The sequence below is a fragment of the Anguilla anguilla genome, chromosome 14, assembly GCF_013347855.1.
Source record: "Anguilla anguilla isolate fAngAng1 chromosome 14, fAngAng1.pri, whole genome shotgun sequence".
NCBI classification, from domain to species: domain Eukaryota; kingdom Metazoa; phylum Chordata; class Actinopteri; order Anguilliformes; family Anguillidae; genus Anguilla; species Anguilla anguilla.
The window spans coordinates 29,742,177-29,765,967 of record NC_049214.1 but is presented as its reverse complement, the minus strand read 5'-3'; the positions used below and the strand labels follow the sequence as shown (position 1 = coordinate 29,765,967).

Sequence of the window (23,791 nt, the reverse complement as noted above, 5' to 3'; positions counted from 1 at the left end):
GATGGCTAACGTAAATCTCGCGTTATTTTGTGATCACTATAAATCCGCACGCATGTGCTTTTATCTTCCTTTCATTTCTCACGTTAGACGGTGAAGGTGCAACAGTTTTCGGTCGTCCCGAATCCGGGTTCATCCGACACCCTCACTGAATCGAGCTGAACTGATTGAACCGACAGCACCATGCCTCCTAAATGCGACCCAAATGAAATCAAAATCGGTACGTGTGGAAGTTGTGATTAAAAATGCCACTTTGAGGATGTCATTTGTATAAGGCAGATTGAATTATGTATGTCGCTGGATCACGCTAACTCTATTGACAATGGACAGGCGTGTTTCCAACAAATAAGTTTGTAATTTTCTTTAAAATTGTCTATTTTTGACTAGATGTTAACGTTTGCTCATGCGCTGCGCTAGGCCGCAGGCCGCTAACTATCGTTCAGTAATTTAGCTACTAAAGCTGGAAGTTTGATGCACCGTTGTGACGGATAGTATAAGGAATGGATTTCAAACCACATTAGACAAGTGTTCGAATGTTTGGACTTTATTCGGTGCAGATGAACTATGGCTTTGCCAAGCCATGTTTTTATTATTTAACTATTCCAATTTTCTATTTTTATATCAACACGTGCTGCTATGCTATAGTGAAGCTATCGTTTCTTAATCGCTAGTTCGTAAAGAGTTCTAGGCCTCAATTTTCTCTAGCAGCGTCACTGGAAAAAATAGTAAGACTCATTTTTAATTCAGGTACGAATTTTAAAATAATATGCAGTGATCACCAATGCGAAGTTTGTTAGCGCGCTAGCTAAGCTAACGTTAATCTTTAACTTGCAAGGGATTTTTAGACTTAAATCATAGTCATGGCGCACAGTGACAGGCCAATTCACTGACAATGATGTGCACGTGTTCACAAGGTCCATCCTCGGCTGGGGTTATTTTGAAAATGCAGTCGTCACGACAATCAACTGATTCTATGTAGACTGCTGGAAAGGATATATACTGTGAATTCCATTTGAAATGGAAACTTAATACTCAATTTTTACATTTAAAAATACTACATTTAAGAAACTGTGCTGAAGAGTACTTAGACTAGTGTTAGCAGCCTAGTACAATATACAGTTTGGTCTCCACTAAAGCAGAGTGGTTGCATATTTTATTTCGTCACAAAATGGGGTAAAACTCGATTTTTGAAGTCAAGCTTTTTTGGAAGGGTGTCCAGAACAGTCTTGATCTTAATAGTAAGTTGTTTTTTGGCCAGTTTGTTTCCCTTGCCAATATATATCAATAAATCAAAGGCACTGCAACATCCCCCCCCCACCTGGGGATTGAACCTACATCCCGGGATGGAATTCCAGTTCCCTTAACATTAATACACTGCCACACACCCAAATCGGAAGATATTGGCTTTGCTATTCAGCTTCTGTATTGTAGCCATTGCATTCAGGTCCAATATTAAGCAGGAACTTGAGTACCATGCAAGTCCCAGTGAGCGCAGGTTTCATCAGGTTTTCTTCCCTTCTCAACGGCAAAAGTGGGATTTTGATCCACGCCAGTCCTTGCAGGCCAGCTGCATGCAGAAATGCCACTCTGGGCTTTGTCTTCTGGGTCACGTGGGCCTGCACACAGACGTGCAAGTGATAGGCTACTGCTGAAGTGATAATCATTACAAATGCATGTATATGAATATATATATTCATGTATACATACGTTGGGCATGTATTACACACTTTACACTTGGTGTGGGTGTGTAAATGTATGCTTACATTTTTTTAAGCCTACATGGTTGAAATGATAAGAACGTGTTGCTTTGTATCATGGCTTTGACATTTCTGATAAGACCAACAGATTACCTGCACAGCAAATTGTGCAGTGGTTGTTGATACATTTCTCAAGTGCTCTCGGACGCACACTTCAGAATAGAGGTAATACAATTATAGTTGGGCGATGGGGTTCATAAAATGTATTGTGCCCTACCCGCCATACAGGCTTACAGGGGTTGTGTTCAGTGGCCTTGGGGCTGTTCGTTTGACGGTCTCCACAGTCTGTGGTCAGGCCAATATGTCAAGGATGCTGTCTGTATAAACCAGATTTAAGTTGCGAACTTGGCAGTTTCTCAAGAATGGAGTTTTCCTTCATGAAACACTGTGAGCATGCACTTGGGGATTAGCGGTTTGGCTCTAGACCTGATGTTTTTTTTTTGTTTTTTTTAACAGTCTTGTCAGTAACACATTTTTCCAGTAAAATTGTGTGTTCTGGTCAAAGTGGAGGTTACGGTTAAAGCACTGCACATGAACACAATTTGTACAAAATGTCACGATGACACATGCACAATAGCAAAAAAGACTTATTCCAGTCTTTTTGTTTGTAGAAAATTAGGGTGGGCCGGTTGCACTGAATGTGAAACTAGTGACAAGTGACACTCACTAGGGACACTGCCTTTAGATGCTGAGCCAACCAGGCTGTTAACATGAATATTTAGAGCCCCCAGCTGGATTAAGGTACAAGTCCTCCTTGATAAGATTGTCTCCCAAGCAGGAAACGTGTTGAAGTTTGTTATCCAGTGTGGTTGGAGATTCAGTGCAGTGCTGTTCAATATAGCAGTTTGAAATGTCTGAATTTGGTTGCTGATATTTAATGTGAAAACAAAAACACCAGCAGGTCTTTTTGTTTTTCAGTATCAAGGCTACAGGTCACTGAAGTGCCTCATTTGTGTTTGGTAAAGCGCAGGGTTCTGTTAGCCTGTCCTGTTTGGTGTGGAGACCTCCAAATGTCCTAACCCTGCCCCCTTATTTTTTATTGTCCTTTGTTCCACAGTGTACATGAGGTGCACAGGAGGAGAAGTGGGTGCCACCTCTGCCCTGGCCCCCAAAATTGGACCCCTGGGTCTGGTGAGTAACACTCTGAGTTTGGTCTGTTATTTGAGTGACTTAGCCTCCCGCCACTATACCTGTCTGCCTGGGTGACTGGTGTACTCCAGTGGGGGCTGAGAGAGAACCAGCTCTAGGAAGCAGGCCTGCCCTACACATGGGCATCTCTGTGCCGAAAGATCTGGAACATTCCCAGTGTATTTATAATGGTTACTATTTGTTTGTTGGATTGGAGGTACCATAATGCTGCTCTGTCACCTTTCAGTCTCCCAAGAAAGTGGGTGACGACATCGCCAAGGCAACTGGTGACTGGAAGGGCCTGAGGATCACTGTTAAGCTGACCATCCAAAACAGGCAGGCAGCGGTAAGACGTTGTTGCCGTGGTAACATATTGCCAGGCTTCTGCGTGCGCTTAGCTCAGTACTTTAACTCTTGTTGGTGGTCAAATTTAAAAAAATGCTTGAGCAGATCCCTATGAATTTACCCACACTAGCACATTCTCTCATGCTTGTACTCGCTCATACTCTCACACTGACACTTAATAAAAGATGGAAAATGCTGGCTACTGAGCCCTACAAAGCCGGAGCAGTCCAGAGCAGCCCCCCGCCACTATACCTGTCTGCCTGGGTGACTGGTGTACTCCAGTGGGGGCTGAGAGAGAACCAGCTCTAGGAAGCAGGGCTGCCCTACACATGGGCAACTCTGTGCCGAAAGATCTGGGACAAACGCCTGTGAGGAAGCCCATCTTACATTATACCAGGGCTGCTCTACGTGGAGATCTACCATCCTGTAGGCTTTTATTTCAACCCTAATTTGGCATTTCAATTGAACATATTACTAATATTCATAAGAATTTCGTTTGGACTGTTGGCAAAAACGTGTCCTTTTAGAATGGTCTAAGTTTCAGCAGTTTGTCTCAAGGGTTTAGTCCTTTCAAACCTAACAGTCCCCTGGTGTAATTACTGTATTGTCCTTTGGGTCATCTGTACACTACCTCTTTATCCTGAGCTTTAAAAAACCGCCAGTCGCTAGTTTCCCCACTAAAGACGTTTCCCCCGTCCTCAGCTCCTCTGTCCTCCTTCCAGATTGAGGTGGTGCCCTCTGCCTCCGCCCTCATCATCAAAGCCCTGAAGGAGCCCCCCCGTGACAGGAAGAAGGTCAAGAACAGTGAGTTCCACTTGTTTCTTTTCGTTAAAACACCTTTACCCTTTTCCCTAAATGTGTATTGGAGCCGTCAGGATCAAGGAGTGTGCAAAATCATGTACAGGGACAGGTGATTCGTGAAACTAGATGCGCACACACGATAAACAAACTCGCACTCCCTTATGCCGCTCATACACTACAAGACTTCCAGACAACTGAAGTCTGACATGCTCTCACATTTAACAGGAATCATGGGTTTTTACTCTTAGGCCAGACATACTCTAGTGTTGTCGTAACATTGCTGAACCTCTTGCATTTTACTGCCTGTGATTCCCGTCAGTCTTAACTGTGCACACGCTATCAGCCGGGGCAGTGGCGTGAGGTCGCACGTTACAAGAGGGTGACCAGGGACAGACATTTGCACGTGGTGGTTGCCAAGTAGATGAGAGGGTCATAATGGATGAAGAGCAGCTGACCGTGTTTTTTGTCTGCGACTATAGCCTATGCATAAAATGTAAAATTGTGATTGTCGATAGTTGGTTGATGTGGCCAAAACAGTCAGTACTACAAAGTTGTAGGTGGGGGGGGGGGAAAAAAATGATGATAATCAGGCTAATAGATTAATTCGTCACATTTTAGCTACAATTCTTATCTTAGCAGTCCAGAGCAGCCCCCCGCCACTATACCTGTCTGCCTGGGTGACTGGTGTACTCCAGTGGGGGCTGAGAGAGAACCAGCTCTAGGAAGCAGGTCTGCCCTACACATGGGCAACTCTGTGCCGAAAGATCTGGGACAAATGCCTGTGAGGAAACCTATCTTACATTATACCAGGGCTGCCCAACCCTGTTCCTAGAGATCTACCATTCTGTAGGTTTTCATTTTAACCCTAATTTGGCACGCCTGCTTCTACTAATTGGCTGCTCGACAACATCTGTAGCTGTTGAGTGAGGCATGATTTGTTAGTTGGAATGAAAACCTACAGGATGGTAGAATTCTGTAGGACAGTTGGAACAGGGTTGGGCAGCCCTGCTTCACACCTACAGTATATATTACGTGCACTGTAAAGGTTATGTAGATGTGACCTTCATGCCTATGGGTTTTTATTTTGTATCCTGTGTGCTGCAGCAGCATTTGTTCAAGTCGCATGATTCTTGCAGGAAGTTAACCAACTTGGATCTGGGGTCTATAACCCTGTTCCTGGAGAGCTACATGGTCTGCTTTTAATCGATTAAAGCAGTTAATCTCATCTCTTTTCTGTATCCACATTGAGTTCTGATTTTAAGGTAAACTGTTTCTAACTGTTCAAAATGAACAGGCTTCTTTTTCGGGAGGCGCTCTGGCTAACCTGTTGCCCCTCTATGTTCCCAGTCAAACACAGCGGCAGCGTGACCTTCGACGAGATCGTGGGCATCGCGCGCATGATGAGGGCCCGCTCCATCGCCAGGGAGCTGTCGGGTGAGAGACCGCCGCTGAACCCCGGACCCCGCTCACCGTTAGCCCCCCGCCACTACGCCTGTCTGCCTGGGTGACTGGTGTACTCCAGTGGGGGCTGAGAGAGAACCAGCTCTAGGAAGCAGGGCTGCCCTACGCATGGGCAACTCTGTGCCGAAAGATCTGGGACATTCTGAATACAGCAGAGATTTCTAATCCTGGTCCTAGAGGGCCACGGCACATGCTTGGATGAATATTTGTTTTCCGTTCCCTACTGCTAACGAGTGCTTTTGCTGGCTTTAGTCTGATCTCGTGGAAACTGATTGCAGGAGATGTTGCTAAACTGAACTTAATTTTTTAAATTCCATCTGTAGGAACCATTAAGGAAATCCTGGGCACTGCCCAATCAGTGGGCTGCACCATTGATGGCCGTCCTCCCCATGACGTCATCGATGACATCAACAGCGGTAGAGTGGAGTGCCCATCTGTGAGTACATCCAAGGCTCTGTTCTTCTGCGTGTGTAGTCATTTTTTTCAGACCCTTGTTCTTTGTATTGATTTGGATGTTTTTCTTTCCCTTTTTTAGGAGTAAGTTGATGGACCAAGAGGAAAAAATAAAAATGAACAAAAAATCATTTGTTTTGCATTCTTTTGTGGCACCTGTTTGATTGTACTTCCGCTTAAGCTGAGCTATTGGAGGCTAAGGCTTTTGCATCTGAAAACAATGCAGTACCCAATGAGCATATTTACATCATTTATTAGCCAAATGTATAATTATTGGGATACAAGTACAAATTTGTTCTCGGCACCCTTAAAAAAAAAAAAAAAAATGCAATACTGATGTAAGGTCAAAGTTTGAGTGATTATGAAACCATAAATTTCATCGGTTGCACATTTTTACAAAAGAACTACACAAGTAGGATAACGGAACAAGGTTTTACTCAAAACTGGTTGAGTAAATTGCATTTTTTATAAAGCCTTGAAGTCCTGAAGTGGCAGCTAGCTGAAGGTGTGAATTCCTGACCCACCGGTTTCCATCTGTGCTCTCCAGAAGTCTCAGTGCTAGTGATCCTGCCCTGTGCTGTCCAACATGCCAGAGAGGACTGGGATTCCTTTCCCGGCAATGCGTCTGGACGCTGTGCCCATTAACGTTCCCCGAACTAAACCTCGGAAGCTTGCGCTTAATTTTTCCATTATGCTCTCCCAGAACTCGCGAGGCGGTGATTCCCAAAATCTCTGACACGCTTGATGAGCAACACATTTAGTCTGAACCTGTCATTTGTTAAAAATGCAGCTTTATGTTCAAATAAGAAATTGGAACCATAACATCAAAATGGTACGTGTGGTCTGCACAAGGGGTAGTGTTTAATCTGGCCTCAATGTTACTTTGTCATAAGTTCACAACCATAGTGTTATAGTCCCCTTAAAAGTTTGTAAACAATGACTTAAACATTCTATGGGGGAAATATATAAAATGACATTACTTGATGGGAGTTGTACAAGGTAGCCAGTGAAGTCAGATGTAGATACAGCGATTGGGCTAGCATCCAAGGCTTGTCGCTCAAAGTCTACCAACACAATGATCTGAATTAACATGGACAGAAAATTCATGCTGAATTTTTATACCAGAGGGGTAATTAATAATTCTCAGGACTTTAAACATTTTTTAAAAGACAAGTGCATGGCAAGTGTGTGGCCACTGACAAGGGTGGAAAGTCCTGTCGAGTTTCTTCCACCCATTAACACAGCCAGCTGATTTTATGAATTGGTTCTACCTCCAGACTGAAGAATTGTGAAAATGAGCAAATCCCGGTGATTGGAAAAAAATACTGGGGTGGGCTTTTACTTTCCGAATTTGGATTTTCCGTTGACCAAGTGAGATATTTTGATGTTCCTTTTTTTTGCATGTGTCCCACACCCCAGTGCAGTAGGTGGCAGTATGTACCTGAATACATTCCTCAAATGGGAAGAAATTCTACATTGTAAAGCACTTTCTTTATTGCTTGTTCAAGTGGTTGATATAGTGGTTGTCTAGATGCCTAACACTTCAGCACAAATAAGCAAAGGAAAATGTGGTAATTTCCTTAAGATACAACAGGTGAAACCATTTCTATGACGTTTTTCAATCTCTTTTTCCTGCGTATAACTGCATTATACGCACTCTGCAACGTTAATTTTTGGATTTTGTGAGTGACCACAGATGAGGATAGAGCCAATATTTCCTCTCCTAAAAATATTCTGGATGTTAGTCCACATAGGTGCAGTGGCGTTGTCCCTGGTTAATCATCCATTTAGAATTGTGGTAAGCATGGAAGTCTTGAAGTAAAGAATTATCTCACCCAACGTAAGAAACAATCCCTGGGCTGCATACATAAAGGTCATAGCAACTTCATTTATTCATCCAGTTATAAGACGGTCATATCAACATACAGAGAGCTCTATCAATGACAGAGTACATTAGTAACAGCCATTTGAACAACACCAACTGTAACCTGAGGATGCTTTCTGCCAACTCTCTAGTAAAGTCCACAGGCATCATTGAAATATACCCAGCCAATAACAAAAGCAATAAAAAGCATCTGCCAATTACTGTCAGTGTTGTTCTATTAGTTGTTAGCAGTGTGCTCCATGATTGGTGGAGCTCCGCTCTGTTTTCTACCAGTAAGGTCATATCATGACTATCTAATCCCTATTTTATCTTTTCCATTTTCATCTGATATGTAGAGCATGGACAGGTGAGAGCAATACGGTAGTAACCTCACCTAGTCAAGCAGTAGTAATTCAGGCCATTATTAAGGAAGGGAGGGAGGGAGAATGCTACTTGAGAGTATTTGGACAGGTCCACTGTCTCCCACTCCACAGTCCCGCTAAATTACATGGTCGCTAAAAGCCCAGGCCCTTCAGTGGGGTAGAATCGGGGCAGAATGTCCTGTTCCCCCTTGTGACTTAACCCTGCCTGACAGGCACGATTGCAGCAGTAAAATGTGGGTGAGACGTGTGGTGGACTCTCAAGCCACATACGAGTCCTCGCATGGATGAAGGCAATTTGACATTTTATAAAAATATCAAAAGCGGGTGGACTGTCTGCTCTCCTTTATTTTAAAAAAAGTGTAAAATCTGGACCAAGTTCACTAGATGAAAAGTCACACCAATGCCACTAGTCAGGTTTCTGTGCAGTAAGGTTTCAGTTTACCACATCCCTCTACTGTAATTTGCATATCATTGCATAGTGGACCATGATAGGTTTGATATATTTTTGTATGGAGAAACTCTGTCTGCAGTGGAAGAATGTGAAAAAAGGTGACAAGTTCTGCACAAAAATTAATCTGTATAGTGAAAGTTTTTAAAAAACATTTTTGAGTGGAGGGGGATTAAACTATCAAATGAGCGGAAGTCACGCGTGCTGTCGGTTTTACCCGTTAGCAGCACCTGAGCAGCGAAGGAAGGGCTGTTTGGGTTGTCGGGGCGGGCGGGAGCGTGGAACAGCGCCTGTGATGGATGAGTGGAAACGTAAAGAAGTGGGTCGCGCCCCCAAAACAAGCGGCTGCCCTGTCGCTCAAAAACATGTGGGTCAGACAAAATAAACGTGCCAACGAGGCCAGTACCTCTCAGAACTATGTGAGAGGGCCGGGGGTGGTGTGGAGTCAGCGCCGAGGAATTATTTCTGTAATGCGAGGGTTCACTGGTGTTATCACACTTTTGAATTTCTGACACTATCCAAAATTGTGAGCTGCTCTGGATAAGAGCTTCTAGTAAGTGAATGTAATGCAATGCAGTACTTGGAGTGCCTTTGTTACTGTAGCTTACATTAGGCCTTCATTGTAGGCCCTTGGCAGACCCTCTTATCTAGAGTGCCCCGCTGAGCGAAAGTGGAGAATATCAGTGCTAAGATCAGGACTGCAAAAATGTGGCAGCTGGATCATTCTGGCGTGTGGGAGGAGGGGAGGGACTTGTGTGCTTGAAAAATTAATTATATGGCACACAAATTAATAATATGGAATAACAGCTACTGAGTTGTCCTGTTTTAATATGTCTGCTGCCAACTACTAGGGCAAAGTTTAAACCTGAAGTCTTTACCAAACCAATGAGACAGCATAGCTTAATAAGGACTGCCAATGGGCGGAGCTAGCACACGTTGCCAATCAGTGACTTGTATACACCTGTCAAAAGAATGTTCCTTATAGCAGACCACTTTGATTGGTTTGGATCAGTGAGTCAGTAAAAACGTCCGATGGTTTCACACATTTTGGGGTTACCATATTTGCTACCGTTCGGCTGCACATTAATTGCTGTGAAGCCGAGACAGGGAATAAATAACTTTTACTTCTAAATTCAGTTTCATATCCTTATGGTTAAGAAAGAAGACGGCAGAGACAAGGCCGAGCCAGATCATGTGGTCAGGAATCCAGCTGGCTGGGAACGGAGGTTTGAGTTGATGGGGTACTTCCCTACCTTCAGCACCTCGTCTGGTTCAGCACAAGCGACTCATCCTCATCTGTCTTGCAGTCGTCCTGCATAGTAACTGCACAGCTTAGCTCCTGGAGAGGAGAGCAAACTGAAGCACTGGGTGCTTCACGCGCACGGCTCACGACGGAGTATGCTGCAAAGTCGGGGCAGTCCTGCAGTTATGACATTCCAAATTTGGTGAGAAAGGAATTTTTTAAAAATGGTAATAAGTGACACATTTTCGTAGGCATGGTTCACATTCACATACATTCTTTGTATATTCTTTATTTTCCGTATTATGCGTTCTAAAATCATGCGCGCGTGTATTTTAAAAAGTGCCAGTTGATGAGAGGTGTTTATGTGAATGCCCTTGTGCTGCCGTCTCCATGGTTCCGTGGTAGTGTGTGGCCTTGCCGCTTTAACAGAGCTCATAACAGTTCGGTGCTTTGAGCTTTTCACCATAAACTATTAACATAAACTCAACTGTTGCTGCGTTTCAATCAAAAGTAGCAGGGATTACGTTCTTTTTCATCTCCGTGGCCTAGTATTTACATTATTACAAAGGGCGGGGGATTACTGTGGCGGCTGGGCAGAATTTCCATGATCTTTTCGAGGTATTCTGTTATGTTTTTGCGTCCTTCGTCAACTCGGAGTCGCGGAGGTTAGTTTCGTGTATTTACTTGGCGTGCTTTAATTAACGCAATGTGATGGTGTTTTATTAGGAGCGGCGCGCTTTGATTCTTTTTTCCACTCCCTCAATGGCAGAAAGTGATGTCATCAGCAGTCACACAAAGCCGCCCTTTTTCTGTTTGTTTTTTCTTTTTTCTTTTTTTCTCTCTCGACGGTCGCCGGGGAGCTTTCCCGACCAGGAGTGCTACCGTCGCTCCAGGAAGCCGCGATGCGCGGCGCCACGTCCTGTTTCCGTCAAATTTGTATGGAGGCAGTGGCTTAAAAATCGCGCCCTTTTAACCAGAAGACTGTTGGTTTGACTCCCTGATGAGGTGCTGCCTGAGGACAAGCCACACTGTAGTTAAAGTGAATCTTTTTCCCCCCTTTTTGTTGTTGTTGTTGTTGCTTTTACAGGTACCAGTAGGCAGTACGGTTTTCAATGTTAATTCAACAGAGTTTATTTGAATCCAAGTGGGATCAAATGTCCTCTTTGGGAGACTTGGTGTTCAAAACTAGTCTGCATTCAGTACCTTTCTGGAACCCTAGGGAGTTGAGGTCCAAACCTTCTTTAATGGCTGCACGTTATGAGAGTAAAGTATTTGCTGTCAGAGTTGATTTAACACCGAACCTTTTTGCTGTGTAAATACTGGCTTATCTGAGTTTCACACTGTGACTAAAACCAATTTGTTTCCCACCAGAGGCACTGCCGTAGTACCTTTATGAGGGAGAAGTGTGTGTGTGTATCGCTGATGCTGTTGTTAAATCCAAATCCAACACCCGATGTTCATAAGAGACAACAGGAAAGTTTAAAAAAAACTGGCAGAATTTATGCAGGGAGCAGAGTGGAGCTTTCTCTTGTGGCATTGGAGGTGCTTTTATATGAATTTATCCCACGGCGAGTGTGAGTCAACAGGGCCTCCTCCCTCTGTGGAGATGCAGATAGCTGAACATGCAGTTTGAAATCAGCAGTCGATCACATTATCAGTGTGTTCTCAGGCCAAGTGATCCTACGCACACAATAAAACGAGGAATAACATTCTCACGGTGTGAAAGGATGGTGTGCTAAGTGCAACGGTGGCAGTGTACCCCTGAGCAGGCGTTCCCCTGAGCGGGCGTTCCCCTGAGCGGACGTACCCCTGAGCAGACGTACCCCTGAGCGGGCGTACCCCTGAGCGGGCGTTCCCCTGAGCGGACGTACCCCTGAGCAGACGTACCCCTGAGCGGGCGTACCCCTGAGCGGGCGTTCCCCTGAGCGGGCGTTCCCCTGAGCGGACGTACCCCTGAGCGGACGTACCCCTGAGCGGACGTACCCCTGAGCGGGCGTACCCCTGAGCGGGCGTTCCCCTGAGCGGACGTACCCCTGAGCGGGCGTACCCCTGAGCGGGCGTACCCCTGAGCGGGCGTACCCCTGAGCGGGCGTACCCCTGAGCGGGCGTACCCCTGAGCAGACGTACCCCTGAGCAGACGTACCCCTGAGCGGGCGTTCCCCTGAGCAGACGTACCCCTGAGCAGACGTTCCCCTGAGCAGACGTACCCCTGAGCGGGCGTTCCCCTGAGCAGACGTACCCCTGAGCAGACGTACCCCTGAGCGGGCGTTCCCCTGAGCGGGCGTACCCCTGAGCAGACGTACCCCTGAGCGGGCGTTCCCCTGAGCAGACGTACCCCTGAGCGGGCGTTCCCCTGAGCAGACGTACCCCTGAGCGGGCGTTCCCCTGAGCAGACGTACCCTTGCTTCGCCGGAGCTGCTTTAGCGCAAATGGATCACTCGCACAAACGTAAGCTGTGAGTGACGCTCTCTGCGAGAGCCAAGCAAATAAACCCGTATTTCTGTTATTCTAGCTCTTCCGGCGGTAGTTTTTCTGTAGATCACCATACTCAGCAATAACGTGATTTATATTGGTGTGAACCTATCGAGAGAATAGTCACAAACTCGGATCCCCGTAAAAGATATCTGTGACCATATAACTGTGGATAGTCTTTCACCGATGGTCATATAAAAGCCCCTGTGAAAACCCCCTGCAGTTCTGCGCATGAAATCCATACGAGTGTGGGATGCTGGGAAACACCAGGCATCAGCGATGGTCCAACGCTGCTAACTGCAGGCTTGTCCTTAACGGGCAGCCAGTGTCAGGTCTCACCAGCCCTGCTACGCTGCCTGGCTTTCTGCTGGAGCAATAGCCCATTTCTCTCCGTTTCGAAGGTAAACTTCAGGAGGATGTTAGTGAAATATGTTTTGCGATAAATATGTATACAAATGCAAAAAAAAAGAAAGGGATAAAACACATCAGCTGTCACAGCTGTCAGTTAATAATGGCTTGGGACTTGTGATCTGATGTGGGTGAAAGTCACATTTATTTTCGAATACGGGGGTCTTATAAAATAGGATCATATGTTGACGTGCATTTACTTACATTGACATTACACTATCCAGAGCAATTTTAAAATGAAGCTGGCCTGCACACTTGCTTAACAAAAGGAATCACGAGAGCCTATGTACAGAGAAACTCCTTTCCAGGCACCAGGCAGGGGTCATATGTAATTCAAAGGAAGGAAACAAAGGAAAACATTTCCCAAAACCGCTCAAAATGCTGTAGCACACAAAGCCTGTGGCCTTTAATTACGCGTGTCCAAACTCTGGTTTAAAAAGGCTGGCACCTCATGCTCAAAGCAGGAACCCTGCAGTCTGTGTAACTCGGGGGCGGTTAAAAAGCACAGCGCGGCCCCGCAGCCAGGAGCCGAGCGGCGCTTCAAAGGGCCGATTCTGAGGCTGAGCCGGCGCTGTGGCTCCTCCGCCAGGCTCTCGCCCTTTGCTTTCTTTCAACCGAGGCAGAGGCAGAGTGACTGTGTCACCACCTTAGCAACCGTCATAACGACCACAAGCTACGGTTATACACAAACTCCGCGACGTGAATTACGCCTCTGTTACGAGATTAATACGGTTCGAGCAGACGGGCGCCGTGGTGATTATGTCATCTTCATTTGAATGCACCTGTGGTGTTCCTTGCATGATGCAGAGAGGCTAGTTTGAACATACACGCCGAAGAAAATAAAAAATATGAACTTGTATGTGAAAAATGAGTAATAAAATAAAAAATTACACATTTAAAGATGACCATCATGACATAACATCAATAAAGTTCAATAAATGAACGACATTGATATCGTGATTATAAGATTGGAGCTGTTGCTTTTTGCCCTTCAGTGAAACATAGATGCGTGATGAAATGGAAGGACGCAGAGTGTCTCAGGACAATGATGCAAGTGCTCCATTTTTTTCCCCTTTTTAAAAAAAAAACAAAACAGATTTGACCTTTAACCTTCCCCAAATAAGGTATTATTTCCATGGGATTTGGGGGGGGGGGGGGGGTTGAAAGAGGACAGGGATGACACATTAGTGCAGGAAGGCCCTTCTCTCTGGGCATGCCATCAGTACTGGTGCACAAAATACGAAAGTTGCCAAGTCCATTTTCCACTGATGTCTGGGGCAGCCCATGAAAATGTGATTACCGATCAGCCAGATCATCATTTGGAAACTTATTTTTTTGAGGAAGGGATGCTGGGAGAGGGGAGGTGACCAGTTGACCCTGCTGCACCACACACAGAAATCCCTTTAGTTCTAACCACCCGGTAAAGCACTGTTCTAAACAGCATCTTGTTTAAAAAATGGTCGTCATGGTAACCCCACCACAGTAATGTCCCGGGGGTTATGAAGTCAACTTTTCTCCCCTTTTTTGGGTGTTTCATCCCGCACCCCTCACATGCGACATCCCATAAAGACTGCAGCTTTTCATTAACTAGCGTTTATGTTTTCTCATTAATTTATATAATTATTAATTTACAGTACAATGGTGGTTTGTCCACATGGAAAGCAAAAGTTACCAATGATGACAGACTTGTTTTTTTCTTGCCGGGTCCGACAAACACCGCTTGTCTCTGACGCTGACTCTGAAAGTGCTAATGGAACGTACGGCCCAAATTTAGCCGCCGCTCCGCCTCAGTAGCCCCCATTCAGGGGGTTTTGGTTTGTATGGAAATGCCTGTAACCGTGTTTACCGTACTAGCCTCATCGCGCAGGAACATCTCCTCTCCTCAGTCTGAGCCCTGCGGCCCAGCTGAAGCATACAGTGCTCGTCCGCGCGGTGACTGCGCAGCTCAACTGCCGGACTGCGGAGCGGTGACTAAATCGCAGAAAAGGAACCTGAATTGTATGACCCGGGGATGGTTACGGCCCGAAATGACTGCATTATGACTGGCTCTGCGAAAAATTAAATTCATGAATAACACTGTGTCTGTCTGCTAGCATGAAGAATTGTCTGGGTTTCTGAGGAATTGAAACAAGATTTTCACTTCCCCCCCAAAAAAAAAAAATTGCATTCGGGGAGGGGAAAAATAAGAAGACGAAATATAAGGAACCCAAATTATCACCGTTCCATGAAAAATATTTCACACGTAGGTTTAAGCATGCTTACGTAAAACTGAGCTGCTGTCAGCAATTTTCTCTGTGGGAAAATTAGGCAAATCAAAAATGTCTTTGAGTCACAGACTGGTGTGCATGTACATTGAGTGGAGACTACTGTGTGTACGTGCGTGCGTGCCTGTGCATTGATGTTGCTGTGGGTATGTGTGTGTATGTGCCAAACATTCACAAACTGTTTATTTGATGATCTTGCATGTGTGTAAATACAGTAGATGGCGTATTAAAATATGCATAGCTACGACTTATTATCCCATCACCAGTGGGAGGTATGCCGACACTATGCAGATGCAAGTCTGGACATTGTCAAAATTTGTGATGCCTCTGAATAAACACTCTGTTTTCGACGCTGGCCCCTGGGTCATCAGTTTGAGGCATTCTCCAGACGTGCAGAAGGCAGGGGCCATTTAATGGGTGAGGCCCTCGTGCCATAGGCTCTATGGGGCCGACAGCCAAAGAGGAAAATTTAACAGAATTCTTCAAACAGAATCACTAATGTGCAAAGTAATACCTTTTTTTTTTTAAATATTGGCTATAAGATTCTGTGTTTGCATAATGAACTGTCATTGTGACCTCCATCTCCAGTTTAAATTAAACATAGTTTGTCTGCGGTGCTCAGACACTACTGATCAGGATCCAAAACAACTTGTGCGAGGTGCAGTTTCACAAGAACGTTTTAGGATCGGAAAAGAAAAGACTTGGACACTCACTTGATACTCCAAAGAACTTTTAATACTGTTTATTTAGCCATGAAAACGGTTAGCGTTTCGAACACATCGATCTCCGTCAGAACCTTCTGATAAAGACCAAAGTGGTCAAAATGTTAACCGTGGTATTATATTTTCAAATTTTGAATGTTAGCTCAGATTCGCACATTAGCATTGCGACAGCCTGTACAGCTATCCCAGCGTGAAGTGGGCTCGCTTGGTGGGACGCCCGTGAAGCGGTTTCATGAGCCGAGCCTCGTGGGCCACGCTGTGCTAACTTGCGGTACGAGGGAACACAGCTTTGGCTGATTTTTGCCTGAACTAAGCCACGGACAGCAAGCCTGATCCAATCGGCTGTGCCAGGAACAAGGCCTCATCAAAACGCTCCTTCCTGTGCTTACACATTCCACGCTCCCGAGGGGCGAATTTTATGAGTGTGACAGGGCGAGATTTAGGAGGACGCCAGCGAGGTGGCTGAGGGCGGTTAATGACATCACTAAGCATTTTTTTTCACAACTTTGGGTGGCCAGAACCCTGGGGTCCGTTGGGCATCGGCACAATTGCTTCTAGCAGCTCCGGTTCCCCCGGCCTGCCGTGCGTGACGAGGACACAGTTAAGACGCCATTAGCGATGGTGGCAATGTTGACTCCAGGGGAAAGTCAGCGCCAGAACTGAACACCCCACTAAAAGGCAGCCGGGGTAGCCCTGGGGGGGTGCCCTCACCTCACTGCTAAACTGACTAACACGCATGATCGCAATCCCTACTGCTCCCCAAAGGCTTTGTTTGGGGGGGGGGGGGGACATTGTGGGGGGGGGGGAGACATTGTGTTTTTTTTTTAAATTTTTTACCACTTTTCAACAAGGACTGTGTATGAGGGTGACGGCGTGTGACAGAATTTTCTGGAGCTCCCAGAGCTAGGGTGGGGGGTTGGAGGGGTGGTGGGTGTGTTGTAAGCCAAACATCAGGCCGAGGGCCCCTGGTGTCGTGTCTAGTTATGTTTTTCAGAATTGTATTCATCACCTCTCTGATGTCCGTGACGCGGGCGCCTCCCGCTGTTTCTGCAGGCGCGGGTGCTGATTGGATGATTTACGAGCGACTCGGCGGCTCTAAAGCCACTGAAGCGGGGTGTTTACGTTTTTTTGTCCTGGAGCGGTGCCGTTTGTTTAACCTCCATAAAATGTTGGCATGTGGCATTCACTTCACTGTGCGACCTACGCCTATGACCGATTGGTATATATCTTCCAGCGTCTTCTCGCATAAATAACCCAATCAGCGAGGGCGCCAGATGCCCAGCCAGAGGGAAATAGTGTCATTTGTCTGACGCACGACTGTAGGTTCTCATATTTATTTCCTAAGCTTAGTCAGTTTATTTTACACACCCAGGTCTGAGGCAACTTGCCGTCGCAGAGGTCAGAGACCTGAGTTAGCATGCGAATGTCTGTTGCAGACGATGACTTCACCCCTGGAGAAGCATTAAGAGTGAAAATAGTTCTCTTAGCTGGGGGCCTTGGCCTTTAGCCGGTCAGGTTAATCTCTTGTTGTGAAGAGCAGCCAGTAAACAGACCTAGATGGATATTTTGCAGGTATTGTTCAGCTAACATTTAAAGGCTAAACGTTTGGTTACCACAGCAGAGCGTGCTCCGATTATGAACCAGTTCAGACTGAAAGCACAGATTAGAAGTATCGCCCAAAATCCCCAAATGCAATGCTGGGGATGTTCGTGTTTTTGTCCCGAGTAATCATAATACCCAATAGTCTAGCACCTATTGTTGGTGCCAGCTGTCAGTCCACCAGCATTTAGCAAAATTGCATCACGGATCATTCACCAACCACATTGCATTCTTTCAACAGCTGATCCTCATCTCAACTGCCTCGGCTCAGTTGTAGCTCACAGGCTGCTGAAGTGCCAATTCACAGAATGGTGGGGGGCCAATAGCCTTGCAACCTAAATATAATAAAATTCATGCATTTCAATGTTTAAATGGGCTGTAGACAGTTGCTGTTGTGTAACATTGTGAGATCTGTGAATTTGTTTGCTGAGAGGTGTTAGGTGTAGCGGAGATTTTAGTAATTTCTCTCTTGAAATAGGCAAATCTGAACAGCAGGTTTTCGACATAGAAAACGGACTTTGCTTGAGTCGACCAATCATCTTTTACCTGCTGATTTAATATCCCCACCCATCTGTAATTTGGGGCCACCCACACTTTTACGTAAACAACGGAGCAATGGCTACGAAGAAGGACGCTAGCAGTAAATTTAAAAGCAGATCTTTACGCCAGCTCCCTATGGGTCCAGCTGCCAAAGATCAATGGCGGCAGTTTATTTTTAGTTCAAGCCCCCCTGCCCAATTTAGCAAACAAGTACTTGTTTGCCCAGGGAATTTCTATGCAAGCTGTATTCTCAATGAGATGGAGTGCAACGCTGGGTTTAGTAGTATAACTGGGTGCAGGTATGCTACATGATTCTTTTTTTTTTTTTGTCTTTGCAGGGTGGGGGGGGGGAGGTGATGGGGTAGGGGCTGGTTAGACTACTCCAAAACAACAAATGTAATGGGCCAAGAATATAGATATAATTTGTTCAATACTAGGATACACACGTCCCATTGCTGAACTAATAAATCATCAACGCCATGATCCTGTAGAGTTCTCTCTGAGCCAGTCGTACCACTGCGATACAGAGAATGAAGTATTGTGATTGATGGTGCATGTTTTCTGACGGTGCATGTTTGCCTCACCACAATCTCCATCTCTGTTCCATTTGATGATTTTTTTGTTTTGTTTTAATTAAGGTAATGTGAATACGTGATTTAGAAACCAGATGAGATAGAATGGGGAGCATCGGTATGGTGGAAAAAAGCAGGTTTGATCTTTTTTTTTTTCCCCATGTCCTCATATGGTATTTTATAGAGTACTTAGGCAAACCTCAGAGCATTTTCCACTTTTTAATCAAATGAGTGCCTTTCTTTAATGTTGGAAAAGAGGACTTATGCATCACATGTTTCAGTGGGGCTTCCTGGCCTTGCGTTTCGATGGTGACGTGGTCGGTCGGTTGTATCACAGTGCTCACCATCTGAGTTGAGCGCATGACAGGCACACGCTTGCTGTTTTTCTGTGTTTTTGCTACATTATCGGGGTCAGGATTTCATAGCTCCTATCAGAGAACCATGCCACCAGGCTGCGTGTAAGACACATCAGTTAGCCTTGCAAAATGTGAATCAAATGTTGGATTGGAATCTCACAGGATGAACTCAACCTGCTGTGTAGCTCATTAGAATGTAGACCTGTGTTACATTGTAGACTTTGCAGACTTGCGTTAGAATGTAGACTTTGCAGACTTGCGTTAGAATGTAGACTTGAATTAGAATGTAGACTTGCATTAGAATGTAGTCTTGCGTTAGAATGTAGACTTGCAATACAATGTAGACTTGCATTAGAATGTAGAGTTGCGTTAGAATGTAGACTTGCATTAGAATGTAGACTTGTAGACTTGCAGACTTGCATTAGAATGTAGACTTGAATTCACTCATAGTCAGAGATGGATTACAAAACACAAACAGATGCAGTGAATAGAGGGAGAGTGAACTCCAAAATTTTATTGAAATAAAAACTCTAATACCAGGGAGACCTAGATGTATTTTCACTATTTTCACTAACTTTTTGTGTAGTATTATGATACATTTTATGAGAGGTTTTGGTTGCAACTATTGTTATTTGCTTAAGTATGCATTTAGACAACTTATTTTGTTCATTTCATTTTATGGACTCCAAAAATGTAAAAACGAATTTCACAAAATGGGAATTGGCATGATTAACTCACATAAATTCACACTAATTGCAATATGGCTATGTACACATATAGGTGACATTTACATACACACATACATACACACACACACACACAGTGTCTCATTGGTTCCCTAGTTCGTCTCAACCTTGCCCTAGTTTGCAGTATGCCCGTGGAGGTATGCTGAAGTATTCATAGTTTTGTTTGTTTATATTTGTGAGTCACACGTGCTTTCCACCAGTGGCCTACTGTGTGCAGGACTCAATTACAGTTATATAAGCCGCCCTGGAGGCAGCCATGAAAACCCTGAAACATCCAAAAAAAAAAAAAAAAGAAATCTAGTAGTTCTTCTGGCTGTGGACTCAATTCATGCTTCAGGGACTCTGCTTTACTTCAGCCATCTTAGCATGCAAATGATGATGATGATAATAATCATCATCATCAACATCATGGTAACATTCATCATACTGTTCATAAGTATGACACTAACATTAATAATACGCTTTTTTTTTCATTCACCTTTTTTATTTCAGACTAGTCTACAAAGAGATCCATAGCAGGAAAAATGAAAAATAAATCCAACCATGACAGACAGATTGCAATAAATGACAAAGTCCTCATTTGTGGCCCATCTAAAAGGTCTGCACTAAGGCTCCTAGGCCAGTGTCAGCACATTTGACTGCAATGGAGCACAGCTGTCAACACCTCAGTTATGGCACCCTTTTACTCAACCAGTCGACACATACATTTATACATGAGATTCCTTATAACTGCATGATCGGTAGGTACCCCAATATTAATTATTATTATTATTATTATTGTTGTTGTTGTTGTTGATATTATTATTATTATTATTAGTGTTGTTATAAAATTGTATAAACGCATTGTGTCATATTGTTATATTATAAACATAGTGGCTGAATTTGGTGCCCAAATAAACAAACAGCTGTAGTTTTGTGGGCATACTTGTTTTGTTCCGATTAGCGGTTCACTTGCAGTTGTACCACCAGTGAAATAAATTCACGAAATAATAATAATAATTTTAAAAAATAACATCACTGTCACAATTTTATATGTCAAAATAAAGATTCAGGAGTAAAGCCGTTTCTTCATGGCCTGGATCTCTGAGACGTGAAGTTGTGGAGCTGTACTCTGGATGTGTTATTTGCTCTGGGGGCTCACTGAAAACACGGCCTCTATGAAAAGCGCTAAAGGTGGTTTAAGCTCCTCTGGGTAAAACAAACAAGTCTGCATTTGGGGGAAGGCTGATGTGCATGACCCCGTCCAACGAAATATTTCAGAATACATGAAGCCTTGTGTACCGTCAAGAGTAGCAACAGGCCCCTCAGCAAACACAGACACACACACACACACACACACACACGCACACACACAAATGCACTCGCGCATATAACCGCACACATATAGGCACGCAGAGAACTGGTCACATGTCAAAACAGACCCCCACAGAGACGCACACATACACACATTCACACAAGGAGAGCCAGTCACATGCCTGAACAGATTCATATACAAACACACTCACTCATACGGAGTCTTTCGCGTGAAAAAATAGATTCTGCACACAGGAAAATGCAAACATATGTACACACACACACACACACACACACACACACACACACACACACACACACACTCACCTTGCCTGCCAGCTAGGTTTATCAGTAAGAGGAGATGAATCATTGCAATCATTGAGATCTCTGCAAGCTATTTAAAACGGAGTCCTAGGATTCCTGAAAGAATTTTTCCAACGGCATCTTTGGTATCTACCGGCAGGACATGACTCCTGAGATCACTCAAATCTGACTCGTATTGGATGCAAGACATTTTCCACATCAACGTTTGCCTGCAAAATGTCACAGAAACATCCTGACACAAAGCTTGTCTGTGTCAGACAAAAATGAAAATACATGTTTCAGGAGTTAATTTTAGTATGTGTGGGAAGTCCTTTTTCCAATAAGGGGGAGACTTCCACCACAGGAATGTTGTTTTTTCCCCCCCTAGTCCAAGCTACTAACAAAAATGCACAAATTCCATCCTACACTGGGGGGGGGGGGGTGTCAGAAGAGTACCCCGTCTCCTTACCCCCCTCTTTCTCCATCCCTTCATCTCTCGATCCCTCCATCCCTCTAAAACCAACAGGCTCTAATTCAGCAGTTGGCAACCCTGGTCCCCGAGAGCAGGGTTTGCTGTTTTTCGTCATGCCTCAGAACTCATTTTAGCGATTAAATTTAATTTAGCAATTGGCAGTTGTCTGCTGAATTTAAAATATAAGGAAAATCCCAACACACCCTGCAGCAGGACCGTTTTGTCACGAGTCACGCGTGACTACTACGGGGTGCTACATGTCAGCAGATTGAGGGCAACAGATAGTGGAAGATGGACGCTCGGAATGCTAACATTCAAATCTGATACGGGTGGAATCTGACCCAGCACACCTCCAGAGCTGGTTCATTTCTTACAGTCATTGAACGGAACAGGAATGGGTTTTTTTTTCAGAGAAATTTGGTTTATGTTGCATGTAAATGGAGGCATTGTACTGGAGTCTCCTAGACCTTATTTTTCTCCACCGTATCCTGTGACAGGGCTCACTACAGGTCCTGGTTTAAAAAAAAAAAATATTAATCTCTTTATAGACTGAACAAAGTTTCCATTAAGAGTCACTGCTTTGCTTCAAGCGGTTACAGATGGTCAAGGATGACACTGGGCGGTATATGGTACATTCAGCAAAACTCTTCCTGTTTCTCTGTCTGTGTTCTCCAAGCTAAAGAATGGAAGGAATGCTGGAGTTGAGTATCTGGCGGGTCTGTGTAGGATCTGTGGCTGTCTTGTCTCGAGAGGACCCAGTAAACCTGGGCCCTGTTTCACGTACGTCGCTTAAGCAATCCAGGATAATTTGACGTACATCTTATCAAATCATCTCCTTGATTACAGTTTTTACGCCGGGCTTACTCCGTTTCACGAACGCGAGTTAAGATTTGATTCGTTAATCTGGGATGGAATCGTCTCAGATAACTGCGCGCACCTGCTCTGCTATAAAGGGGAGATGAATCACACGCCGAAAACAGGATCGCACTCCTTATATGGACATAAAGGGGGGTGGCGCTGGCCTTTGTGCGATCACAGACAAAAGAAGTATTTTTGGAACTCTCATAATGTGACCCGTGTTGTTATTTTATTAATTTTGTTTTGATGTTGTTCATCACAAAACTATGGCAACACTGGAGAAAGAATATTTTGTCTCCTTTTCCTCGAACAGGAAGAATTCTGCGTTGCATTTTATGCATGAAACAAAAGAAGTTTATTATCAGGCCTATATTTTCAGTGTCACAAACAGCGTACAAAAATGGAGCAGGTGTGAGGAAGTGGAGCTCAATACAGTGTCTGCATCACTTCGATCTGAGTTGGCAGTGTGCACTTCTATTAATTGCTGGAGGCAATGAATGAATAATTCCCTCACAAATAAATGAAGATATCGTAAACAGGTTAAAGGATCTTGTCGGTCCCTGAAAACACGTTCCCTGGAGTTTTGCAGGTTTGTGCTTAAGACTCTGTTGCCCCGGTAACCAGTCTGGCTAAATTGTGAACTCGCTTTGTGAAACTGATGATCCTGAATTTATGCCAAAATGGCAACAAGTAATCAGGACTGAGTTAGCCACATACGTGAAACGGGCCTCGTTTGGGGTGCAGCTGGGATTCTTAGGGGTATAAACCTGCTCTGGGTGCAGCTAGAATCGTTGGGGGTGTAAACCTGCTCACGGTGCGGCTAGAATCGTTGGGGGTAGGCTGAAGTCTATAGCAGCATCTGACCTCCCTGACCCTGCCCCCCAATACCGGCTGTTGCCCCGGAAACGGTTGTCTGGATGGCTGACAATGGCTGGCAGAGGTCCAGCAGCGTGTCTGCCCAGACAGCCCCTCCCACCAATCCACCTCCATTAGCGTGCCACGGGGGGTTGAGCATGGGATGGAGGGGCACTTGGCTTCCCTTTCAGAGCTGAACACTAACCCCACATCCTCCCTACAGGAACGGTACCATCCTTCTCCAACAGTGCGCTCCGTCTCCAGTGTTCCTTTTGTGCGCAGAGGGAGGAGTTGTTTTTATTTGTAGTGGTTGTGTAAAACTCCACATCATTCTGGTGTCATTACAGTACCCTGGTGTGTGTGTGTGTGTGTGTGTGTGCGTTTGCGTGCGTGTATGTGAGCAGGTGTATGTACAGGAGTGTTCCTTTACGTGTGTCTATGTGGGAATGTA

General features: G+C 44.8%; 1 protein-coding gene and 4 non-coding genes across 5 annotated transcripts; all 5 read left to right on the top strand.

The window, feature by feature from the left end:
• The first annotated feature begins 46 nt into the window (after positions 1-46).
• rpl12 (ribosomal protein L12) lies at positions 47-6,073 on the top strand. Its single transcript, XM_035389859.1, has 7 exons — positions 47-217; positions 2,812-2,885; positions 3,130-3,228; positions 3,950-4,031; positions 5,376-5,462; positions 5,813-5,925; positions 6,025-6,073. The coding sequence occupies exons 1-7, from the start codon at positions 181-183 to the stop codon at positions 6,028-6,030; spliced, it is 498 nt and encodes a 165-aa protein (XP_035245750.1). The 5' UTR covers positions 47-180; the 3' UTR covers positions 6,031-6,073.
• On the top strand, positions 2,932-3,056 carry LOC118213487. Its single transcript, XR_004762437.1, has one exon. It is a non-coding gene; the product is annotated as a small nucleolar RNA SNORA65 (small nucleolar RNA).
• LOC118213484 lies at positions 3,467-3,591 on the top strand. Its single transcript, XR_004762434.1, has one exon. It is a non-coding gene; the product is annotated as a small nucleolar RNA SNORA65 (small nucleolar RNA).
• On the top strand, positions 4,681-4,805 carry LOC118213486. Its single transcript, XR_004762436.1, has one exon. It is a non-coding gene; the product is annotated as a small nucleolar RNA SNORA65 (small nucleolar RNA).
• On the top strand, positions 5,508-5,632 carry LOC118213485. Its single transcript, XR_004762435.1, has one exon. It is a non-coding gene; the product is annotated as a small nucleolar RNA SNORA65 (small nucleolar RNA).
• Positions 6,074-23,791: the final 17,718 nt, after the last annotated feature.